This window comes from Aquila chrysaetos, chromosome 4 (genome assembly GCF_900496995.4).
Source record: "Aquila chrysaetos chrysaetos chromosome 4, bAquChr1.4, whole genome shotgun sequence".
Taxonomy (NCBI): domain Eukaryota; kingdom Metazoa; phylum Chordata; class Aves; order Accipitriformes; family Accipitridae; genus Aquila; species Aquila chrysaetos.
The window spans coordinates 1471614-1496096 of record NC_044007.1 but is presented as its reverse complement, the minus strand read 5'-3'; the positions used below and the strand labels follow the sequence as shown (position 1 = coordinate 1496096).

Sequence of the window (24483 nt, the reverse complement as noted above, 5' to 3'; positions counted from 1 at the left end):
GCCCTGCAACCCCGTACAGACCCCAGAAACCAGCGACCGCTTGGGGAAGAGGGCTCCAGCCCCGCTCAGAGATTGGGAGAAATGTGGGGGGGAAAAAAAAAAAAAAAAAAAAAAAAAGCTTTAAAAAGCGGTCAGAGCGACCCAAAAACCCACGCGCCCTCCTGTAATATGCAGACGCGGCACCCCACGAACACCCGCAGCCCTGCGGCACGGGCGACGCGCGCCGACGTGCCACCTCGTCCCGTACCACCACCACCAGCCCCCCCCCCCCCATCCCAAAACATGTGCCGACACGCTCCGACCACGCACACGCAGCACCGTGACGCCGCACAAACGCACGGCCCCGCAGCAAAGGTCAACGTGTTGCAGTCACCCCAAAAGATGCTGCAAAACCAAGCGGGGGACCACCCAGACCGCCCCCCCCCCCTCACATTACAGGGGGGGCTCATCCCTCCCAGCCCCAACAAGGAGACAAGTCATAAACCAGCCCCATTTGGGCATAAACCACTTTAGTTTTTATTATTTATTCACCAAACAGGAGCACGGCCAGATCCAGGACAGCCACCCCCAGGCAGTGCCAGGAGCTTGAGCAGCCCGGAGCAAGTCAGGGGGATGCGGATCACCGGGGGGGTCCCCGACTGCACCCCAATGCTGCAATGTGGCAGAAGGGTGTGATTCTGCCCCCAAATCTCCCCAGGGAGCTGCATGGGATGGGGTTCCCCATGGAGGACCACCGTTAACAGGTAGCAGTAACACTCCATGCCCTGCTCTGGCTATTCCCCTGCTTGGGGGATTTCCAGGAGGAGCTGGGAAAAAAAAAAATAAAGCAGTGGGGAGAGGGGAAAAAAAAAAAAAAAAAAAAAAAAAAATCACAGTGGTGCAAGGAGTTGGGGGTCACATCCCCACTCCCTTGGCCCAAAGTTGATCTCAGAGGCTCGGGGATAAAGGGGAAAGAGTAACACCATGATTACAAAAAAAAAGAAAGAAAAAAAAAAATAATCTGCTCTCAGGGCAGCAACACAGTGAGACCCAGGTTGCATCTTCCCCAGCTTGCTGCACCATAAGAAAAAAAAAAAAAAAAAAAGTATATATAAATCAAAGAGAAGGGGAGCAGAAGGGCCGAGAAGGAACAAGGAAAAATCAGGTGTCCTCAGCCCCAAACTGCTGCCTTTTCTCCACCAAGGCGATGGGGAAAGGCATCGCGGGGCAGGAGGCGATGGCAGCCACCCCACAGGCAGGGCATCACACCGGACCCCGGGGTGAGCCCCCACAGGGTAGCGCTCCCCCCAAAACCCCGCACAGCCCCAAAGCCACCTCTGCTCTTCCAGCCAGCCCCACCGCAGCTGGAAATGGGGGCACTGGTCCCTGGGAATACACAGGATGAATCCACTGGGAGCATGGACCACGGCAAGATCCAGGAGCAAGGAAATAGGTGGGGGGGGACACTGAGGTTCCCAAGATGGTTTGGGGAAGGCACTGGCCCCAAACCCCTTCTTCTCCTCCCCAAACTCTCCTTATTTAGTCACAGAGCAGGCAGCTGGAAGTGCTTTCCCCCCAAAAAAGTGCCAGGGGGGATGTTGGGAGGAAAAGTTGGGGAGTAACCCACTGGAGAGCTGCAGTTCAACCCCCCCAAAAAACCAAAACAAAACAGGGGGAGGAGGTGATGACCTGCGAGAGGCTGCACAGGCAGCAGGACGGGTTATTTTTATTTAGAGTCAGGTTTGCAAAGCTTCCACAGCTCTAAATAAAAATAGGAATAGGGGGTGAACCCCCCACCCAAGCCCCCCTTTTCTGCCCAGCCCTGGTGCATCAGGCACAGGGCAAGGGTCCCTCCATGCATCCCAGTTCCCATCCCAAAAAACCGAGCCTGATATCCAGCCGAGCTCAGGCTACTCAAAAACCCTCTGGACACAAAATAAGACGCCAACAAGCCCGAAGCGGATGATGAAAATAGGGGGATGAGGTTTGGGGGTGCAGGGGAGGCAGAACCAGAGGGTCCTGGGGCCACATGCACCCCATAAAGCCTGGGGACAGCCAGTCCCGGGGGGGGGGGGGGGGGGGGGGGGGGGTTGCATCAGCACGGCTGTGATTTATGGAGGAGGAACACACAGCACTCAGCGTGCCGGGGACCTGCCGTGACTAAGCCTTGTGCAAAAATATAGGAGGAAAAAAAATAATATATATACAAAAAAATATATATAAATTGTTCAGAAATATGTTGGACCAAGGGCTGTGTTGCAAATTGCCCCACTGAGCCCGGCACGGCCGGGGAAAGCTGCGAGCGGGGCGGCCGTGCTCGGGCTTCCCAGCAGCGTGGAGCAGAGCTGCCAGGGACATACGTCCCTGCAAACAGTCCCAAAAAAACCCCAAAACATTTGTAAAAAATACCAACCCTAAAGCTTTCCTTTAGAGAAGGTGTGTGTTTGGTTTGGGTTTGTTTTTTTTTTTTTTTTTCCACCCCTTCCCTTAATTAAGAACTCAAAAGGGAGAAGCCAAAAAGGGGAAAGAAAAATCATTTTTTACCGTTTAAAATCAAGCCAGCGGCTCATCGGGACGGTGTCAGACAAGCTGGGACTAAACTGGATCCAGGCTGGGGCGAAGGTGACTTTTCGGCAGCTGCAGGTACAAAAGTCTCTGGGGCACCTTGGGAACCTCCGGCCAGGAAAAAAAAAAAAAAAAAAAAAAAAAAAAAAAAAAACACAAAAAAAAAAACGCTTTACCCGGCTGGGGGGGGGGGGGGGGGAAATAAAATAATAATCAACCCCCCAAAAAACCCAACACAAAAACACACACAAAAAAGAAAAAAAGGCAGGAAAAGTGAAAAGCCAGAGTTCAGTGGGACAAAGCCGATGGTTGTCCCTGGCTCGCAAGTGATGGTCACCGCTGGATTTATCCCTGCGAGCCCCCCACGCCACAACCCCTCTCTCGGGGAGAGTTTTGCATCAGTCCCGGGACTCAAAGGGAAGAAGCAGCAAACCCCAAACGAAAAGGCTGGGGATCCCCACCACCACCACCACCAAGTTGAGAGAAAACCCGACCCAGGCTCTAGTTGAATATAAGTTTTTATCTTGATGCAACATCGTTAAAACCGTCACAAATCGAAACAACAGGTCGTTAAAAACGCTTCGCACGATCAGTACCTAAAATGCACCAGGCTCCCAAGCTCGCTTTGTCCGCAAGACCCTTGTGTTTTCCCCAAGATTTTTTTTTTTATGGTTTTTCTTTTTTAAATAAGCAACTTGTTAAAAAAAACCCCGCTCCTCCGCGCAGGATCGGCCCCGCTTTCGCTCCAAGCACAATTGCACGAATTATTCTTATTTTCTTTTTTTTTCTTTTTTGCGCAAGAAATAGTGTGCATTTTCTTTCCTTCTTTCAACATCGAGGTTAAAATAATATTCCGTTTCCCGAGGGTTAATAAATAAATCTGGTGCATAGTGAGATAGCAGCCAACCGTTTGCAGTCCATATATTACTATATTGCCTTTCAGGTCACCCTAGAATTGTTACCTCTCCCCCCCACTATTTTTTAAGAGCATAGATAATTTTAAATCTCTATAAAACAGTATTATTTAACCCAATTGATTCCTGTATATAGTGCATTCGGCTTCTTCCCAACATCGTTAAATTAACTCGGATATTATTTGCATGCTATTACATACAAACTTTTAAGACTCGTGTATTTTTTTTTTCTTTTCTAAAGGATTTTTGGGGTTTTTTTTTTTTCTTTTTCGTAAATCACCAAGCAAAATATAGGCTCGAGGGAAAAAAAAAAAAAAGGCAGAAAACTAACTAATTTCTACATATTTACAAGGGTGAATAAGTTAAATGTGGCTCAGGTTTGCCGGCCGGGAGGGGGGTGCGGGCTGCGGGGCCGGGCAGGGCGCAGCGCTGCCGGGGACCCCCCCGGGATGATCCTTGGAGACCCCCCGAAAAGAAAAATAAAATCAAATCGGGGGTAAAACACACAAGATAAAGAAGCGGGGGGGGGGAAGAAGCCACCTGGATGGCGCTGATGCTCCCGGGGGGGGGGGGGGGGAGCAGCACGCCGTACACGTCCCGCATGCAGGCTGGCTCCAGGTCCGCTGCCCCCCCCTCCTCTTCCTCTTCCTCCTCCTCCTCCTCCCCGGGGACCCCCCCCCGGCTCCGAGTCCCGATAGGGGGGTGCGTGGGAGGGATGGGGGTTGTTCAACTTCCCCCCTCCCCAAAAATTTCAGTGGGGAAAAAAAAAATAATAATAATACTTTTTTGTTGGTTGTTTTTTTTCTTTTTTTCTTTTTTTTTTTTTTTTTTTTTTTACAAGCAAAGGGTTTGCTCTCCCCACATGGAGGGGGTGAGGAAAAAAGGGGGAGACCCCCCCCCCCCACAACCCCCCCCCACCCCGTCACCCCGGGTTTGCGGCTCACATGAAGAAGTCAGCAGCGGGCTTGGGGGCGGCGGATGGGGAGGGTTCCCTTGGGAACCCCCGGCCGGCTAACTTCTCATATTTTTCTTTGTACAGATCCCTTTCCTTGGCCAAGCGGGTCACCTCCTGCTTGAGCTGCTCCACCTGGCTCTGGAGTTGACATTTCTCGTTCTCCAAGATGTGCCGCTGCTGGACCCGCTTGTAACGGCAGGATTGAGCGTAGCCTCGGTTCTTCAAGGTCCTCCTCTTCTGCTTGAGGCGGATCACCTCCTCCTTGCTGAAGCCCCTCAGCTGCCGGTTCAGCTCCCGGACCGACATACTCACCAACTGATCGTCGGAGAAGCGGTCCTCCAAGCGCAGGTGATGATGATGATGATGGTGATGGCCGGCATGGTGATGGGAAGCCGGTGGTAGCTCCTCACCACCGAAAGGTTGAGGTCGGAAAGGCTCGTAACCTTGGTGGTGGTGATGATGATGGTGAGGGGCACCGATCAACGCTTCCACCGCGTCCTCCGGCGTCAGGTTGAGAGCTTCGGGATTGAGGTGATGCTGGTAACCCGACATCCAGTACAGCTCCTCCAGCTGCGGTTTGGAGCCCAGGGAAGCGGCGGTGGTAGTCGGAGGACCGGGTGCCGGTTGCCCACCGGGACTGGGAGCGCAGAAACTGGGCGAGGAAGGCACGGAGGAGCAGGGCGTGCTGAGCGGGGTGGAAGAGAGGGAACCGGCGGGCAGACGGTGGCACAGCCGCTCCGCCTCCGCCGGTTCTTTCTTCACCTCGAACTTCATCAGGTCGAAATCGTTCACGTATTCGATGGCGAGGGGGCTGGTGGGCAGCTCCGCGCTCATGGCCAGCTCCGAGGCCATCTCAGTCCATGGAGGGACCGGGGGGTGATTCCCCCGGGCACCGCCGCTCACCGAGGGTTGAAGGTGGGGAGGGAGGGGGGTCCCGCTGGTTTTGGGGGTTTTCTCCGATCGGGGCTCCGCTGGATCTGTCTACGGGGCGACCGGCTGCCCCGACGGGGCTCCGCTGTGGGGTTCAGCCCGGCTCCGGGACTCTCCGACGGGGCTCAGTCCGGCTCCGGGACCCTCCGCTGCGGGGTTCAGCCGGGCTCTGCGACCCTCCGACAGGGCTCAGCCGGGCTCCGGGGTTCAGCTGGCCTCCGGGACCCTCCGACGGGGTTCAGCCCTGCTCCGGGACCCTCCGCTGCGGGGTTCAGCCGGGCTCCGGGGTTCAGCCCGGCTCCGGGAACCCTCCGACGGGGTTCAGCCCTGCTCCGGGACCCTCCGACGGGACTCGGCTGTGGGGTTCAGCAGGGCTCCGGGACCCTCCGCTGCAGGGTTCAGCCGGGCTCCGGGACCCTCCGACGGGGCTCAGCTCGGCTCCGGGGTTCAGCCGGGCTCCGGGACCCTCCGACAGGGCTCAGCCAGACTCCGGGATCCTCCTCTGCGGGCTTCAGCCAGGCTCCGGGACCCTCCGAAGAGAGACTCTGCTGCGGGCTGCAGGCAGACACCTCCGTCGGGGCTTTGGTCCGGGGCTCCGCACCTCTCCGCAGCCGAACTCCGGAGACCCTCCGCCGCTTGGCTCTGCCCCCCCACGCCCCGCTCCCCAACCCCGCCACCACCGGGAAGCGAAAACCCCCGTGGGTGCGGGACCGGCCTTTCTCTCTCTCTCTCTCTCCCTCCAGCACGGCTCGGCGGGGCAGGCTCCGCCGCTGCCTGCGGCCGGTTCCCAATGGCGAGGAGCAGGCAGCGCCCTGCCCGCCCCTTCCCGCCTCCCCTGGCACCTGCCCCAGCCCCACCTCCCTGGGCTGAGAGCCTTCTTCTGCCCTCCTCCTCCTCCTCCTCCTTCTTCTTCTTCTCCCCCCGCCCCAGACACGGGCACAGCGCCCTGGGGGCGGGAGCCGCACTCCCCCCCCCCCCCCCCCCGCTGCCTGCACCCTGCCCGTCCGCTGCCCGTGCTCGGCGCTGCCGCTGCCGGGCGGTTGAATGGAACCCGCCGCTTTATATACGAGGGGGCGGGGGTGGGGGTTTAAAAAAAAAAAAAAAAAAAAAAAAAGGCGCCCCGCCCCGGCCCCTCCTCCGGAGGCGGGGCTCAGTCGCTTTTCACCTATCAGAGAGGCGGGCGCTCGCTTATATTTGCATATCCCCATGGCAACGCCCCGGGGGCGGGGGCTGTCGATCTCCGCGGGGAGAGGGCTCGGCGCTGCCCGCCCGTGGCTTTGGCCCCCACCAACCACCCCGGGTCCAAGGAGGGCTGAGCAAGGAGTGAGGGGGGAAAAGAGCAAAGAAATTAGAATTTCCTCCCCCCCCCCCCCAAAAAAAAAACCAAACAGGAAAGACCCAAAATGGGGATGATTGAGCCCAAATCAGGTTTTACGCTAACTTGCTGGGAGGGATCAGGCCCCATGTTGGGGTGCAGCCCCTTCCCCATCTCGGTTTTCCCAGGCGGGAGCAGCCCAGCATCCTTCCCAGGGCATAAGGAAGGCTTGCCATCCTTGCAGAAAGCCATATATATATATATATATGGAGGGAAATTTTTACTTTTTTGATATTTCTCCAAGACATTAGTGGTCGAGGAGCAGCCTCATTCACCAAAGCCAGCTGCGCGTGCTCCACCGGACCAGTTTCGTCGCTCCCTCTGGCTTCGTGCCACAGGAGGTGACGTTTACGGTTGACACGTGGCAAGGAGCGTCACCAACTCGAGGACGAGGACCGCCATCCCAGCACACGGAAAAAGCATCACCGGCACAGAACGGCAGCTGGTTGGGTGGCCGTGGGGTGCTCAGTCCTGCTGCAGCATGAGGTCCTGGCCTGGATGAGGCCAATCTGCTCCAAGCCCTGCCACCTCGTGGCTGCTGGAGCTGCCAGCATAGGAGGGATGAGGATGTTTGGGGAGGTCTGGGTGAGAATTGGGGTTAATTAGGGTCAGTGTTGGGGGGCGGGGGGTCATGGTCGGGGTTAGGATGGGGACATGCACTGAGGCTGGGGATGGGGCACAAACAGCAGCCTGATTCCAGCTGTGGGTACAGCTGTTCCCCACACCAAGGTGTTTGAGGGAAACTGAGGCACGGGGAAGTAGCCGTCGAGTTGTCCCACCTAACCCCAGGAGATGACCGGCTTCATCCCACAGAGGCTATCAACACCCACCCGCCACCCAGCAATCCCCTTCGGGGCCCAGGATCATCCCCATTGCCCACAGGATGCGGCCTGGGGTCCCACTACATCCCAGTCTGGCCTCATCCTGCTCCACTGCACCCCACAGGCAGCTCCATGGGATGGGGGGGGGGAGTGACGGTCCCCTTGCTCAGCTGATGGCCATCCCCGCTTGGGGACTTGGAGACAGGGGACACTGTCCTCCAAGGGTGCTAGCTGGCTGTTCAAAAGCAGGGATTCTTTGGGCCAAATGAATGCAAAAAAGTTTTTTTGGGGAGGGGATGAAAACCTTTATCCTGTTGCATCCGCAGCAACTAAAACCCCACATCATTTCTTTTACTGTATCCAGCCTCTGGAGGGTTTGGAGTGCTTGTTGTCCCCTTCTCCATCTTTCTCCTCCTATCAAGGTAAAATTGAGTCAGGGCAGACTGGGGGGGGGGGGGGCACGGATGCAGGCAAAGCCCCATGTGTGTCCCCCAGAAGCCCAGTGATGCTGGAAGTTATCCCATATTGGATAACCTGGGACAGATATCCCATATTGGAGACCCCAAACTTGGGCAGGGGATAATGGGACACCCCCCCCGCAACTTGAGGGAGGGGGCAAAGTGGACAAAAAGGGCAACTTGGTGTTTTTGCAACAAAAAAAACCCCCTTTTCGTGGGGTGTTTTTAACTCCCATTCGCTTAATTGTGTGACCCCGAATGCAGCATCGGTGTCCCTGTGCAGTGGGATGTCGGGGACCCATCCCGGAAAAATGGGGGGGGGGGGGGGGGTCCGGGATGCAGTGCCACCTCCCTACCCCTGGCACCACGTTCCTCCCTGGAGCTGTTGGTACCTTGGGGGCACCCGTCCCCCATCAGCAGCTGCCACCCACGATGGGACGGGAGCCACGAAGGGATTAGGAACGGGCCGGGCTCCAACGGGGCCGTCACTCACCAGTGACACCCCCCACCCTTGGGTATTTTTAGTGGGGTGGCCGCGGGAACGTGGTCGGGTCCCATAGCATGTCCCCGGCCCTCCCCGCCAAACCGAACCGGTCATCTAAGTTTACTCGCAGGCGGTCGAGTGACATAACCAGGTTGGTGGCCAGGGGATGGCAGTGGGATGGCGTCACCTTTTGCTTTTAGAGCGGGCAGCTCCTGTGCCCCTTTAACCCTTTGAGCGGGTCCGGGTGCATGGGTACCCGCGTGGGTGCTGCCTCAGTTTCCCCAGTCAGCTGATGATGGGGTGACGATGCACAGCACCCAATCTGGGGTGCTGCTGGCTTGGGGAACCCTCGCGAGGACATCACCCCATGGTGAGGGTGGTGTCTACCACGACGCACCCCATGAGCTGGTGGTACCAACTTGGCGATGCTGGTGCCCACCATGACGCACCTCCATGAGCTGGTGGTACCATCTTGGCGATGCTCCACCAGCACCTGCGACACGAACCCGGGTGTCGCCGCACGGAGAAGGGTCAGAAATCATTTTGGGAAGGGGAATAATCATGCAAAGAGGCTCGTGCCTGTGGTGGGACCAGCTACAGGCATCGAGGAGAAGGACACCAGGGGACAGCCACCCAGATGACAGGCAGAAAAGTGAGCCGGCGGGTGATGGTAGCCTGGCACCGGCTTCTCCAGCTGGGGACCAAGATCTGTGCCAGCAGCACCCACAGCAGGAGGGTTTTCCAGGAAATATTTATGGTGCCCTCCAGCCAAGGTACCCCCAGGGCACATCCTTGCCGGGGCCGTGGGATGACCCAGCCATGCGCCCACCACCACAGCATCCCTGGCTTGATGGGGAGGATGGATAAACCCCCATCAGGGCCCATCACCGAGGTGTCGTGGCTGTTGGAGGCAGCGAGGGAACCCACCAGGGCTCAGCGACACCTCCCCAGGGGCCGCATTTATCCCTGCTCGGAAATTAATCACCCCCAAGCAGTGCTTTAACGACAGCCGGCAATAAATTACAATCCTCCCTGGGAAGGGAGCAGCAGCGCCGGTGGGCGGCAGAGCCGCGGCTCTCAGCAAGCTACTCAATGCTTCGCTTAATTAGTGAAGAGCGAGCCTTAATCCCCGTTAGCCTGCTCGTTACGGAACCACGGCTACGGGAAGCACAGAAGCTCCCGGCCACCATCACCCTGCACTGGCCATCCCTGGGGACTCGCAGCATCATCCTCTCTGCTGGGGCGATTTTTAGTGAATTTAGGGTGGTTTTTTTTTAGGAAACCACCACGTGAAGAAACATCCTTTCTGGGTAAGGAGGGAAAAAGTTATAATAATTAAAAACCTCAAAAGATTTGGGGATCAGAGTGGCCCCTCCACCCGCATTAGCCAGCTCCTCAAGGGGGTGTTTGTGCAGTGTTGCTGAAAAAAAGAGCAAAGCCACACTCTGACCAGGCAACCCGGGGAAGAAACTCTTTATTTACATATCAAAACACACAGGTTAATAAAAGACATTTAATATCAACGGAGACGACAAAGTTTTTATTAAAAAATCAGCTCGCTGTACACACGCTGGGGTATGAGGGCAGCCCCGAGGGGGGAGACCCGCTGGTCCTCGCAATGGCTGGGGGGATGCTGGGGACGCGGCCACCCCAAACTGGTTTCCAAGTGGCACTAACCCCCCCACCAGCTGCCAGTTCAGCAGCGGGCAGCATCCTTAAACCGGAGCCCAGGGAGGTGACAGGCATTAATGCTTTTGGTGGCACACCATGCCCCAAACCAGGCGATAAATCCCCCACCACGAACTGGGCAAGGGGGTGCATCCCAGATGTGGGGTGATAACAAGACCCCTCCATGGGGGTCACCTGGGGAAGGGAAACCCCCGTGGGGACCCACGCTGCCCAGGTGCGGGGGGGCGAAACCGCAGCCGTCAGCCCTTTGCCGGAGCCGCCGGCGCACCTGAGCCCACGGCATCGTGGTGGCTCCATCGCCCACCCCACCGCAAAGCGCACCTGGGTGCTGGGTCCCCAGGGGGTCCCAGTGCTCACCCATGTCCCCGCTGATGCCTTTTTCCCGCAGGGTTTTGCCTGAAGGTGCTGCAATTGAGGGGCAGTGGATGGGCAAACCCGGCCGCCCCGCACGGATGCTCCCGGCTGTCGGCACCTCTTGGCAAGGGGAGATCCTGCAGCTGCCCCCAAAATGGCATCCGTGGGGGGGAACAGCCCTGAAATCCCCGTGGAAATTGTACCCACGGATGCAAAAACCCGTCGCGCTGGCAGCTGCATGGCCGGCAGTACTCGGCTCGGCACAATGCTCCCTCCGTACTTTGCTCCTTCTTGGATTTGGAAGAACCCCCCCAAAAACCCCAAAGAACTGGTTTGGGTTTCCCAAGGGAGACCAAACCCCCACTGAGGTGAGGAGAGCTGGGGATCAGGGTGCAACCGGCCATGGGAGACCCCGACATGCTGCAGGAGCATTTGGTGTGAGCTCAGCACTGCTCCCAACACACGTTTCCACTAGGGATGCTCTTGGCACACGGCTCTGCTCCAAGAAATCTCCTCCCAAAACCAAGGGGATGGAGCCGGATGGATGCAGGTGGCCTCTGGGCATGGAGAGACCGGGGCTGAGCCGCGTGGGGGCTTTACACCCCATTACAACCCGGCACGGTGACTTGTGACCACTGGCCACACTTGTCCCCAATATAGTGGCTGACCTGGATGTGGGCACGTCTGGTGATGGCATTAAGCTCCTCAGGTCCCCGTGTCACCTCGTGTCCGGGACAACAGCAGAGCCGCGACCTGCAGGAAGACCGATGGGGATGGGAGCCTCTTCCCAGCCCTGCAAGCATCCAAGGAGCCTGGCGGCAGGGCTTGCCTTCAATAAACAGGCTGAAAAGATAATTTATTGGCAAATTAAAATACGTCAAACAAAGCTGCTTCCCTGCAGGAACGGGTGGCACTTCCCCACGCTGCCACCCGGCTCCTTGCCAAAATGATGTCCCGGAAAAGCAAGATGGGAAGGGGGTGCCGCTTCTGGCCGCGGCGTCCTGAGGTAGGTGCCAGGTCGTGCCCGGCTCTGCGGTTCCTGAGCTGGTCGGCTGCCGCGGGGTCAGGTCTTGCTCATAGACGGGGCTTGATCTGCAGCCGTTTGCCTGGAGGGAGGAAAGGAAAAGGTGATGGTGGGAGGTGGGTGACACACGTCTGGACAGCCCCGGGCTTCTCCTTGCCCGGTTGTGGTGGGCTAACGCACCGGAGACGGGCACAGGCACTGGGGATGCGGGTGGTCCTCTGCCCCGGCAGCACCCAACCCCGATAGCACCCACTGGCCTCACCTCTGCCACCCTCCTCAAGACGGGCATTTTCAGAGTCCCGCAAGGATGCCAGTGGCATAGTCCTCTTCCGTTTGGCAGTGCCTGGGAGCGGAAAGGAAGAAGAGAGGAGAAAGTCACCGCAGTTGGCTTGGGTTGCCTTGGAAATCCCTCGGGATGCAGGCGCAGGAGCATCCCGCGCTCCTCTGCTGCTCCTGCAGCCCCAGCGCTTCATGCTCAGGGAAAAGAGAGTAAAAGCTGCCCCAGAGGGCACGGTTCTGCCAACGAGAAGGATTAATTAGTGAACAAACGGAGAAAAATAAGCGAGCCCACCTAATTGCACCCCATGCCTCCCATCCTGAAGCCCACAGCAATGGTTGAGGGTCCCCCACCGCGCTGCCAGCCCGCTGGTGGGGACACGTGTGTCCCCAGCGTGGTGCTCAGCCTGGCCTTGCTGCCCTGCAGTCCCCTCCTCCCCAGCCTTTTGGTGCAGAATTGGTCCCTTTGTGGTGGGGACGTGACTCCCTTTGAGCCCAGAGCTGATGTCCCCCTTGGCCATGGCTGGAATGGAGGTGGCTGGTTCCCCAGATCCCCAAGCAACCTCAGCCATGTGCAAGCAGCACAGGACAAAGGCGTTCGCAGGTCCCTTTCCACCGCAGAGCAGCAAATCAGCCACAAAATCCCCAAGTTATGGGTGAAAAAAGAAAATAAAAAGTAGCCGAACTTTCAAATTACGGCACAGCGTGAGCATTGTGACCTGCTCCAGGGCTGGGCTGGAGCAGGGAAGAGCAGAGCAGCGGCAAGCAAGAGGTTAACTCATGCCGGTGAAAGGTTTGGGGACCAAACCCCCCAAGATGCTCCGGGTGATGACTTCAGCTTGCTGGAGCACTGTGCCTCCCCAAAAGAGGGTCCCAGATGCTTGTATAAAGCCAAAACCCCAGGAAGTGCTTCTGGAAGGTGACCTCTTTGCAGGACGAGTCCAGGCACATCCCACGGACCAGGGTGGACGACGTGAAGTCCTTCTCCATTTCAGCCGCAACGCTGGACAATACCTTTCTTCAGTTTCTCCTGTTTTCCCTCCCTGAAGGGTTCGGAGAGGTGGTTATGGGGTTTTACCTACCAGACTGATGGGTGGGCAGGAAAGCGGTGGCCGCTTGGGCAAGAAGACACCGAGATGAATGCGGACGGGAAAAGGAGGAGGTTTCCCAGAAAAAAGGATCCCACAGCTCATTGAGCAATGAGGTTTAGTGGGAAAAGTCCCCTCTCACTTGGGATTACAGGAGGTGGAGAAGAACGTGGAGAAGATACAGGGAATCCAGCCCAAACCCCCTCCAGATGCTTACGTTCTGGATGAGCAGCACACGACCTGCCCATGTTTCTGCAAAAACCCAGTGTCGGCGCTCTGCATCGCACTTCCCAAACGATGATGCCCAATGCGGAGGTGGGACCGTGGGCACCTTTGAGCAGCTTTGAAAGCCCAAAGGAGAAGGTTTTGGGACAGAGGAGGCAGGAGGGGTGAGGAACTCAAGCAGCATCCGACAACGGGGAGTCACCAAGAGTTTTTCTTTGCTTTTAAACTTGGATAAACAAACTTGCTCGGAGTCTAAGCCGTCGTGGCAGTGATACATAGCTTTTGAGCTAATTTATGTAAAATAAAGAGGGCTCATTTAGCACCTTTCCACCCTTAATATAACACCCATACATCAGAGGGCTGCACAGCAGCCACAACGGACTCAGCTATTAGTCACCAGCGACGCAGCCAAATTTGGCTTCAGGGAACGGCAATGCTGAACAGACGCCCATCGCACCCTGCTCGGCCTCTTACCACCCTCCTAATTTTCCAGCTGACCCCAAGTATCCCTTTTGCATTGAGCCAGATGGTTCTTCCAGCCTGGGATTTCCAAAACCCGCCCCAGTTGCTGTAATTAGGGTCCAGCAGAGCTGCTGCCCACCAACCCCAAGGGGTCAAAATCAGCATTTCCTCATTCCTGGCCCGCCAGTGACTGCGGCCCCAGTCCAAGAACGGTGGAAACAGGTCGATTCCCCCCAAGGAAACTTCATTAGCTAATATCCACGCAGCATTATGAAACCCACACTTTGCAATTCAAAGCAAATATGATTACAGAAGTAGAAATATAGATTTCTTTTTTTTGGGGAGAAAAAGAAAAGTGATTTTTTAAATTGACCGTAATTAGCTTCCTGACTTCGGTACGGGGTTTCACAGAGGCAAGATGTTTTCAGAGCATCCATGCCTGATTTCAAATGCATTCCTCAAAAAATCAAGGAGGGCAATAACGAAATAAAACCAAAATAGGTTGTAAAAGGACTAAACTGGTCCAGTTTCTCACCTCGGATGGAGGGAGATGCTGCTTCTGGAAAGGATGGAGCAGTGGAGGCCCCAGCCCGCGGGAGGCAGCCGGGGATGGGCAAACACTGAATCCCGAAACTCCCTGCCACGAAAGCCGGGGCTTGCGGGGGGGGGACCTGGAGAAAACAGGGGTGTCACTTAACCCACCCCAGCAAACGAAAATATATTTTCCGCTTTTGTGCATGGGAGATCCTGCAAATGGCGTGATCAATCTTGGGTCGCATCTCGCGCGCCTTCACTCTCTCCCCCCGCTTTCTTCTCTGCATTTCGGCAGCCACGCAATCCATCTTCCAGGAACCAGGTATATAATTTCTAGTTAGCGAAAGCCAGGCTAAGAAACCCCTTTTTCATTACGATGATTGAACAGCTTCCAAAGAGAAGAACTGGGGCTGGATCACAAGCTTTCCATCGAAAGCCGGGCGGCTTTTGCTGAGCTTGTCAGCCTCGCCAGAGAATTAGGACTTCCAGCGCTCTTCCTCCTGATGAAAATCAACATTTATTTTGCCTAAGCCTAAGAAGGTGTCAGGCAGATGGAGAAACTTGCCACTCTTTGCGAGGAGAAGGGAGGGAAAAGAAGGAAATCTAATAGAAATATATTATCAAGTCCGAGGAGTGGACAGTGCAGTAAATCACGCTTCAGGTGGCACCATTATATTTTTCAATAAAACCTGGCCTTCCCCCAGACGCTGCCGAGCCGAGTGGCTCCAGCTGCACCCGACAGGAAAGTTAAAACAAAATTTGTTTCATCCAGATGCTGATACAGGGGGATTTAAAGGGATTTAAAGGTGGGGAATCCCCTCGGATGGGGGATAAAAGGAGGTGGGTCTGGTCCTTGTCCCCAAATTCTCTCCCTGCCCACTGTTTCTGATCGTGGAGGGTTTAAAAAATTGCTTGTCTTCCCTCACTGTGAGGCTGGGAGGCAGCTGGGGAGCGAGAAAGTGGCTGGAGATGTCCCACATCACTGTGGAAGACACCCAAGCCCCAAAGCCAGAGGATGCAGGGGAAGACAGCTCGCTTGCAGCTTTTCAAACTCCACCATCCGGCTATAAAAAGCTTTGCCGGAGGGAAAGCTGGTTATATTGATGCTTTCCGTTCCCAATCAACCTCCAGCCTGATGGGATGTTTGGTCTCCATCCCTTTCCCGATGCTCCTAAGGGGTTTTGTTCTCTCCTGCATCCAGCCGGGCTTTAGGAAAGGGTTTCGCATGGGTCACGGTACCCGCAGCTGCCCTGCTCCTCCCTGAGAGCTGACCCTGTCTGAAAATGGCCCCAAATAAAAAAATATAATCCCATTCCCAAAGGAAAGCGGGCTAATGAGGTGGCTGCAATCAGCAGCTATTTTAACAGCCAGTCAGCTAATGCTCTGGCTATTAATACAGCAAAGGGGATGCAAAAGTTTCCACCCAACAGCTCGGAGCATCAAGACACATCCCAGCATCTCCCTGCCGGATACTCAAGGTTTAACACCACAAGAAGAAATGTCCCAACCCCACACACACACTTTTTTCCCCCATTCCAAAAGGAGAAATATCCCTTAACCTCTTCCCGGCATGCTCTGGGGTAGCCTGGAGGCTGAATCTGCCTTGGAAATGGCTTTTCCTTTGGCAGCGAAAGTGCTCGGCTGAGAGTCAGGTACCAGAGAAACTTAGGCTGGGAGATGCCTTTTTTTAATAAATTAAAATTATTATTATTTTTTAATAAAGCCCAAGAACAAAAGGTGGGGTGGAAAGGCCAGCAGCAAGGGCTAAGCCCCAGAATTTTCAGCAAATGATTTTTCACATGGAAGAAGCAGCTGAGGGGCTGGATCTCCTTGGCTTGATTCTGCACTAAATCCATCCGGTGAGACAACCTGCACCAAAAACTCACCCTGCTGCTGTTCCACCCAGACCTTCTGCCCCTCAAGTGAGGGAAACATCAAGGTTGGGATGTCATGAGAAGCTTTGTCTAGAAGGAAAAATGCTCAGATCTCTTCTTGCTTCCTAACCAGGATGTCTGAAGCGGGGACGGGCTGGGGTAGATGTCCCACCACTGCCCAGCAGTGCCCATCTCCTGCCATGCTTGCAGAGCAGGACTTCTGTGCCAGGAGGTCCTTTCTGTGTCTCTTCTCGTCAATTCCTTCTTTTAGGAGGAAAAAAGCAACCAGAACACCAGCCATGAGCTGCAGTGGTGGGAGAGGGGCTTTGTTGGCTTGCGGGCATGCAGAGATGCTTTGTGGTCTGGTGGTACACGTTGACATGGCCATGATGACGTATGGTGAACACCACGTTTGTCCTTTACTGGTGAGCTGAAGCTCACCCTGAAGAAGATGGATTTTCACCATCTCGGAGAGCTCTTCCATCTCCAGTTTCTAGGTCATTAAATAACTCAGGGGTGGAACAACAGGGCTGCCAAGTGGCAGTGGGATGAACAAGAGGGGTCTTCAGAAATCCTGAGTCAAGTCTAAAAGCCCTGGTCTCCAGACCCTCTGCCACAGGTGGACGAGACCCTAAAAAATGGGTAAAAAATTAATATGGAAGAAGTAGATTTCAGTCCTGGCAAAGGAGTGAGACTTGGCAGGTCTGAAAGTCGCCTGCAAATCGATCAGGGAAGAGGATTGGAAACATGCAGGCGGCTTGGTCCAGGCAGAAAGTAAATCAGAGAAGAGTAATTTCGACAGCCTTTTGTGGGCTAAGAAACAATGATTCTGATTGAGAGCGAGAGCCCAATTAGAAAAAGTCACAGCACTCATCGGGTTTACTGGAAGTTTCAACTAAATTGGCCACTTTGCAATAAGGAAATTAAACAGCAGTGAAGTTTCGGATTTTTGGACCTTTCCAGAACCACCAAAACCGAGGAGATCCAACCCCAGCCTTCAACAACACCCATGTTATCTGCAGCAGCCCAAAGCCTGATGGTACCCCAAGCCTGATGGTGTCCTGCAGCAGGATCAGGGCTTTAGTAGGGGATGGAGATGGAAGGATGGAGGGATGGAGGCAAGGGCTGCCAGATATAAGGCATCGCTGCAGAGGGACGGGCAAGGTTCACCCAGGAGTCCCCTTGGTGAGGTCCACCAGCCTGAGTACCAGCCCACCTATATCTCTGGGCTGGGAAGGAAGCACCCATGACCAAGAAGAAGATGTCTGAAACCACTATCCAGGGTGTATGAAAGCAACCTAAACCTCCCCCACTGCAGAGACCTCCACCACCAAACAGCCCCCAAACCCGTAAGGACCTGCTGACTCAGGAGGAGAAGATGCAATTGCTAACGACCCGAGCAGATCCAGCCCGTTAACAGGAAACCAATTAGACTGATACGTGTTGTCCTGCTCAAGGGATGGGTGCAGCCCGCTACCTGCAGCTCGATAGATTTTTGCATTAGGAAAAGCAATTCTATTAGAGGTTTGTTAATTCAGTTATAAAAGAGTTTTGATGCTCTCTCATTAAACTCTCCCTGCATACCTGATGGAGCATGCGTCAGCCAGCGGGCTGGCGAGAGAAGCATCCACCTGCAGTGGGATAACCCAGCAAAGGTGAGGAGGAGATCCAAGTGAGCACAGGAGCATCCCATCACCACCTGCCAGGCGCATGGATCACCCTCTCCATTACCAGAAAGATCTGCCAAGTGCCAGGAGGAGAGCTGGGAAGGTACCACCAAGGTCCACGCTGCTCCAGAACCCTCCCGGCTGATGAGCCATAAGACAGGGGGGGTTCATGGGTATCATCAGGAAGGAAGATGGAGATTTCCTTCTCCCTGTCTGGACCCTGCTAATTTATCCTATGAGAGCAGTAGACCTCAGGGGAAGGCTGATTTAAGGACGAGGAGGTACATCAAGCGTGCTCTTAACTCCCTTTTCCTTTCCCTACAGACTTCAGGGCTCGGTGTCCTGCTGCCCTTCCTCTCCTTAGCTTGTCCTTGTCCCTTTGGTATCATCTGCTCAGGATCTGGGATGTCCTGTAACTCCCATGAGCTCTCACCATGACCATCAAAGTGCCTTCACCTACTGCTGCTATCTCCTACCTGCCTCCAAAGAGGTTCTGCCAAGCGACACGTCCCCAGCCACATGTCCTTGACTTCGCAGCTGTCACAAGCAGAGACATGATGAGCTGGACCTTATTGTCGAGGTTGGACAGGTTTAAGCAGGAGGTTGGACTCAATGACCTCCCCGGGTCCCTTCCATCCTGTGATCCTAAGGGTTGGAGACTTGGACCTGAGAATGGCTCAGGATTGCAGAGGAAGGAAGATGACTGTGGTGTGGTCAACCTGTACAAACTGGTGGCATCTCCACGGGGACTGAGGAAAAGGTCCTGCCACGTGGATCCTGCATCGATTGGCTGCCGGAGCAGAATGAGGGGCCAGTGGAGGAACCTGCGGAGAGGGAGAAGCTCTGGCGGCAGAAGACTTCGTGGCATCTGCTTTAGCAGAAGTCCATCATGGGTGCCCACGGGGCACCAGCTCGCTCTGCTGCAACACCTCTGAGCAGATGGCACGCGACACGCAACAGCCTCGGTGTCGGCACATGGATGCAGCACTCTGGCAGCCACACACCCGCGTGGAGATCACGTAGCTGCCCCCAAAACACAAAGGAGATGGTTTATCTGCTCCTCTCATGCCTAAACTCATCCCCAGCCCTCCCAGATGTTTCCACCCTGCAGCTCCTCGAGCCACCCACAAACCACCAATAAAGCTTCAGAGCTCTTGCTAATTAGAAGAATATGGCAAATGGGGAAATTGAGGCACGCAGAAGTCAAACACCACTATCCTGCTAAAACCCCTGTTCCTGCATAAAGAGTTCAGTTGCTGCTCTTGCTTGCAGAGGCTAAAATTACTGTGATCGAAGATCTCAGATGATCTGCAACCATCTCCCATCAGTCTGATCTGCCCCAGGCACCCAGGAGGGGACCAGGAGCAGCCCTGCAGAGCCCCTTGGCTCCCTGCAAGCGAAAGGCCACATAGGAATAACCCAAGGCAAAGCAGCCCTCAGCCCATCGTCTCCCTCACTCTTCTCAACCTGGTGGGTGACCAAGCCAGGCACACATCTCAGTGGCCCTGAGATGTCACAAACCACCTCACCAGCCACTGTCCCACAGCCCGTATTAGATGGTCCACCGATCTGGCTCCACAGCTTGCCGAGTTTCTTGCTGCTGTGAGCACCCAGGAGGCATAAAGCGAGCAGGGGTACATCAGAGTCAAGGAGTTATTGCCACCCTTTGGGTGATGCACCAAGACCTTCAAGCAGGTTCCTCAAAAGTTGGGAGGCCCAGAAAAGAGCTTCTGCAGCACCTAGGCCAGATTCTGGGGAAGAGAGGTCCATTCCAGTGACCAACTCTCCAAGAGAGGCTTGACAACAGTTGGCCATAACACCCCTACCAGCAGTGGGGGAGACCCACCAGGACCCTGCTCAGAAAGCGGGTGCTGTCAATGACAAGTCAATGGAGAAAACCTGAAGGAGAAATATATAGAGGAGGAGAAGAAAGGCTGGGAAGACTGTGTGGGACAGAACAGCTGCCCTCAGCCAAGTCATGGGAGATCCAGAGGCCATGGAGGTGGCCCACCTGAAGAAGAGGCTGTAGATGTAGTCCCACCCAAAGAAGAAGCCATGGAGGTGGACCAGCTGCAGGCACAGACATTGGCCTGTGACTTCAGCCATTGGCCATGACATTGGCCATCATGGCCAACACCTTTTCCAAGAAGATGCAACGAGCCCTACCAAGAAGGCCAAGACCTCTGCTCCCTACCAGCTAGGACTCAAGGTCCTCAGAGAACTCCAAGGTGGCTCAGATGCCTCCTGAAGGTAACTGGGCTGAAAGAGACAGAACTGGGATGTTTCTGTCTGGAGAAGACTAATGGGGAATTGCTGTCTTCAACTACCTTCAACTGTGTTCAAATAATCTCTGTCTTCTGTTACCTAAAGGTGGTTGAAGATGGAGCCAGACTCTCCAAGGAGATGCACAAGAGATAATGGATCAATACAAGAAAACTACATAAAAAATTGTTCCCTGGATAAACAAAAGGCTTCAGATTTATCATGAAGAAGTCCGAGTTCAGCACTGAGGTATGCACTAAATGCTTCATTAGCAGTGCTTTTCAGGATTGGGCTGATTTGGTAGCGCTGTGAAAATATCCAACACTTGCAAGACCACACCTGGAGCTCTGCAGGCTCCTCGGTACAGAAGGACACGGACATACTGGAGTGAGTTCAGTGGAGGCCACCAAGATGATTGGGGTTGGAGCACAGGATGTACAAGGAGATGTTTGTGACCAAACAGATAAACCAGTTCCCTGTATTTTATCCACAAAAACATCTCCTCCATGACCCTACCAAGAGGAGCAAACTGCACTAACTCCCAATGGGGTCAAAGCTGACAGCGGATGCTGGCTCCTGTTATCCCAGGACAACCCCCTTGTGTCCTAGCCCTCCAACCCCAACCACGCAGATGGTCTCTCGAAGGCTCCAGAGCATCTTCTGCCACCGGCTCACACCGATCAAAAGGGTTGGCTGCCCTACCTGGCTGTCAAAACAAGTTTTGGATCAAAGAGCTGGTGTCAGAAGCAGCATTAAAGGAGATGCTACAGGCAACAGGACCTTCGGGGCAGCCGAGGGGGACCAGCCGCATGCACGTGAGGACTGGCAGCACCGGCTTTCTCCGAAATTCCAGGAGCTGGGGATGGTCAGACCAGGATCTGGGACCAAGGGGTTGCCCATCCCCACAGTCACGTGCCCTGTTGAGGGTGGCTCTCAAGCATGGGTCCAGCCCGGCAGAGAAGAGAGGAGATTTGCATTTCCAAAGTTATTCCTCCAGAAGTGAAAGCTGTAAACAAACCCAGAAGCGCTGCACCTCCACGAATTCCTCCAAAGCCAAAGCGTTTGAGCGTGCTCAGCGGAGCCGTTAAAAAAGACTGTAGCGAGCATCTTCCATTAACGTTACGACCGTGAAATATGACAATAAAATGATAGCCGTATGGTCGCAAATTTGCAGCCCGCCGAGTTGCTAGGGGTTTATCGTCACTCAAACGTGCAGAGAGCTGTAAAATGTTTACAGAAAGGGTCGTTTGCAGCTATAAAATCCTCTTTTCTCTCCTAAACAAGGCTGAGTGGAGCCATTTACAAACCCCTGAATGTTCATCGGGGGAGAGGGGAACATCTGTTCTCTCCAGGAGTTTTCAGTGATCTTCTCGAACAAATTAACTAAAATGGGTGCTTTCTAATTAAATTAGCACTCGATTGGAATGGTTTGCATTGGTGCGCTTGCTTACAATTAGTGCGGGGAGGCCAGTTAGGCTCCAGCGCAGGCTATTTAACTGGAAGGTGAAATATGGAAAGGCCCATTACCTGGAAACGGGTGTTGGAGGGGTAGGGGAGCCCGTGCTCCCTCTGGCTCTGCCCTCCTGGATGGAGAACACAACGAGGTGAAGGATGAGATGCCACCAAGCCCACCCTTCCTGGCCAGGATGCTTGGCTGGAAGTGGTTTGCTCTCCCCATGCTGCATGGATGGGCTTTTCGGAGGATGCTCGAAAAGCACCAGCGCCCTCAAATGACTCCTCCAACCCCAAATTACAAGGCTCCTCTTGCAGGTTGGGAACCCTCCCCATGGGAGGACAACAGCAGGCTCTGCTCCATGCATGCCGACCACATCACTCCTTTCCAGTCCCCTTTTTCCATATCCTAAGGCCAGAGGCTGCAGAACCCCACCGAGACCCCCGCAAGCTGATGCTGTTGCACATGCTGGTCCTTAAAGGTCATCTCCAAACCCCCACTCCATCCCTCCCGCACACAGAGCCAGGGTTTTTCTTCATTCCTCCTGCATTTACCAGTATTAAAAGGGCATTTTCTCAAATTGTGACCGTTTAACCAAGCAATTCAGCTCACTCCGTAATAATAACCTGTCCTCCTCCTTATTTACTACCCAGCCAATTTGCGTGTCACCTTCAGGCTTTACAAGCAGAAACTGAATATTATCCTTTATACAAAGGCTGCAGCGGGGAAGGCACAGACCCCCAAATCCCATCGCCAACACCAGCTACTACCTAGAGCTACGCAAGGACTCATCCTGACCACTCGCTTAGCTCAAAACAGCACCTCAAGCTCACAAGCACCAGTCCTAGCTTTAAAGGTGATTTGGCCACCATGAAGCATTTGGTCCTTTAGCAGCATCAATGGCCTCATCCTGCACCCTCTCAGGATGATGGCTTCTTAGTGGCCAGGGCTCCTTTTCTCTTGTTAGGTTATGGTGGTCCCCAGTTGCTGCTGTGTCCCAAAGCCCCTTCGTTTGTGTGTTGAGATGAGACATTAATTACTGAGCACATCTCAGCACCGGGCATGGGCAAACCCGGGCACCAAACAGCATCCTCGCGCCTGGACTCATCATGCACGATCGCTGCATCCCTTTGGCAGGGGAATTGCTTCATCATCAGATGATTTTACAGTCATCTGCAATTCCTGCCTGGTTCTCCTTTCCTACGGATCCTCCAGCATCTGCTTTCCCAATGCCACATGCTCCCCGGGCAAAGGCGAAGGAGCACGGAGGGATGCGCACCCCAACCCTGTACCCGCTAGCTCCCCGTAGTCTTCCTCCTGACATCACTGGACCGAACCAGCTCCTTCTACTCATCCTCCCACCCAAAACGGCTGGAAATCTTACTCCCCTGAATGTGCAAACTGGAGTTAAGAGGAAAAGGATGCCCTCACTGCCAGGATGATGCCTCCGCCCTCTTGACCGAGTTATTCCAGGCTGCCAAGTGCAATCCAGGGCATTTCAACAACTTTCTTGTCCACGGATTAATTGCTCTGTCTTCATCACAGAGATAAAAAAACCCGATTAAGCTGCTGCTTTGGGAGCGCTTCCCTGGCCCTGCTGCCGAGATCAAAAGGGAGTTGAACCAGGGCCAAGGAGAGGGAAGGAGGGAGGTGTGCGGGGGGAAGAAATCCTTGGAAAGGGAAGCCAAGTGCTTCACCCCGCGTTGCAGAGAGGAGCTTTCCCAGCCGGAAAAGTCCCTCGCTGTTTCCACCGCACCGCTGTTCGACAGCACAAGCGCTCGCCTGTGACTTCAGGAATATGTTGCTAATCCTGGGAATTTTCTTTCCGACAGCGTTAAGGCATCTCAGCCCTCCCTGGCTCGAAGCGCTTCATGGTCGAGCCAGGCACAGCCTTGCAGATCCGCGGTACCCGCTTACGGATGACTGGGCAAACACCCCAGCCCAGCTTTCGGTGCTGAATTCATCCCTTCTCCCAGCGGGATTCTGCTCTGGCTGCACACTTGGGATCAAAGACGGGGAGGGATGCTCCAGCCCTTCGTTCATACTGAGGCACATCTTGTGCCAGCCAAGCTGGCAGTGAGGATTTCATCATTACTGCCACAAAATATTTTGATTTCTGAGCCAGATGCTGCCTCTCTTTCTGCGATGGTGCTCAGGAGATGCCACTGCTGCACATCCCTCCAGTGAGGGACGGGAGATGAAAAGGAAAGCGTGAAGCATCGTCCCATCAAAAACCTCCCACCCAGCGCCGGGAAGGACCAGGCATGATCTCTGCCTCTCCATCTCCATCACCTCTGCTCCTGCAGACGCATCCCCACAGTGCCCCAAAGTCCTGTCCCTTCCTGCAGAGCTGCTGGTGATTAAAGGACTTTCCAGTGTAGGAGCTGAATTAGGAGAGGAGGAACTAAGAAAAATGTTGGAGAAGCAGAAATGCAGCTAACCTCCACCACGAGCTGCTTTGCAGAGAAACAAAGACGTTTCTTCTCATTGCTTCAACAATTTTCCCCTGCTTTTTTTTCCCACAGTCAGTTCAGTTTCAAACAGTTGAAACATTTCCCTGAACTTTTTCCAAAAATCAAAAAAAATGTCGAGGCAGAAGCTGTTTGCTCTCACTTGTTGGAGTTTGTAAGAAGTTTTGCTCATCCTAAAACTGCATTTTTCAAAAATTTTACTGATTTCCCCCGCCTTTTAATAAAAGAATAAAGCAAATCATCTCAGACTAACACGGCTCTTCCTTCGAGCTTGCAAGCTGCAAACACCCCAACCCACCTCCCACCAGGGATGTTTTTATTTCAAAGCTTCAAATCTATTTCGCGCCAGGAAACACGTGCGATGGATGGTTCAAAGGTCCTTCTGTGGGTCCAGCGGTAAGGCAGAGCATCACTGCATCCCTCTGAAACAGCCTCCTACTGGGGACCGCTGCAGCTCCGCCACAGGAACGAGCCTGGATTCATCATCGAATAATTCATAGGACAAGGAAGGAAGCGATGATAAAAGATGGGGACAACATCCTACCGTGAGGTTTTGGGAGCAGAGCCAGGGGCTCGTGCCCCTGTGTCCACAGAGATGCGAGTCCCGATTGCCATCCCAGTTT

The 24483-nt window shown here is 54.5% G+C and overlaps 3 protein-coding genes across 5 annotated transcripts in view; all 3 read right to left on the bottom strand.

The window, feature by feature from the left end:
- Window positions 1-3044: 3044 nt before the first annotated feature.
- MAFA (MAF bZIP transcription factor A) lies at window positions 3045-5998 on the bottom strand. The gene has a single exon (XM_030012640.2). It carries the CDS (start codon window positions 5263-5265, stop codon window positions 4399-4401), a length of 867 nt encoding a protein of 288 aa, XP_029868500.1. The 5' UTR covers window positions 5266-5998; the 3' UTR covers window positions 3045-4398.
- Window positions 5369-7591, bottom strand: LOC115340495 (neurofilament heavy polypeptide-like). Its single transcript, XM_030012163.1, has 4 exons — window positions 7549-7591; window positions 5780-6400; window positions 5682-5748; window positions 5369-5649 (listed from the first exon to the last, which is right to left on the bottom strand). The coding sequence occupies exons 1-4, from the start codon at window positions 7589-7591 to the stop codon at window positions 5502-5504; spliced, it is 879 nt and encodes a 292-aa protein (XP_029868023.1). The 3' UTR covers window positions 5369-5501.
- Window positions 7592-9938: 2347 nt separating this feature from the next.
- ZC3H3 (zinc finger CCCH-type containing 3) overlaps window positions 9939-24483 on the bottom strand; it is a 180303-nt gene continuing 165758 nt past the window's right edge. For all 3 annotated transcript variants that reach the window (XM_041122963.1, XM_030011512.2, XM_030011513.2), the window contains 2 exons: window positions 11811-11891; window positions 9939-11630 (listed from right to left, as the gene is read on the bottom strand). In XM_041122963.1, coding sequence (XP_040978897.1) covers window positions 11599-11630; window positions 11811-11891 — 113 coding nt within the window. In that variant the 3' untranslated portion in view covers window positions 9939-11598. The remainder of the gene's footprint in view (window positions 11631-11810; window positions 11892-24483) is intronic.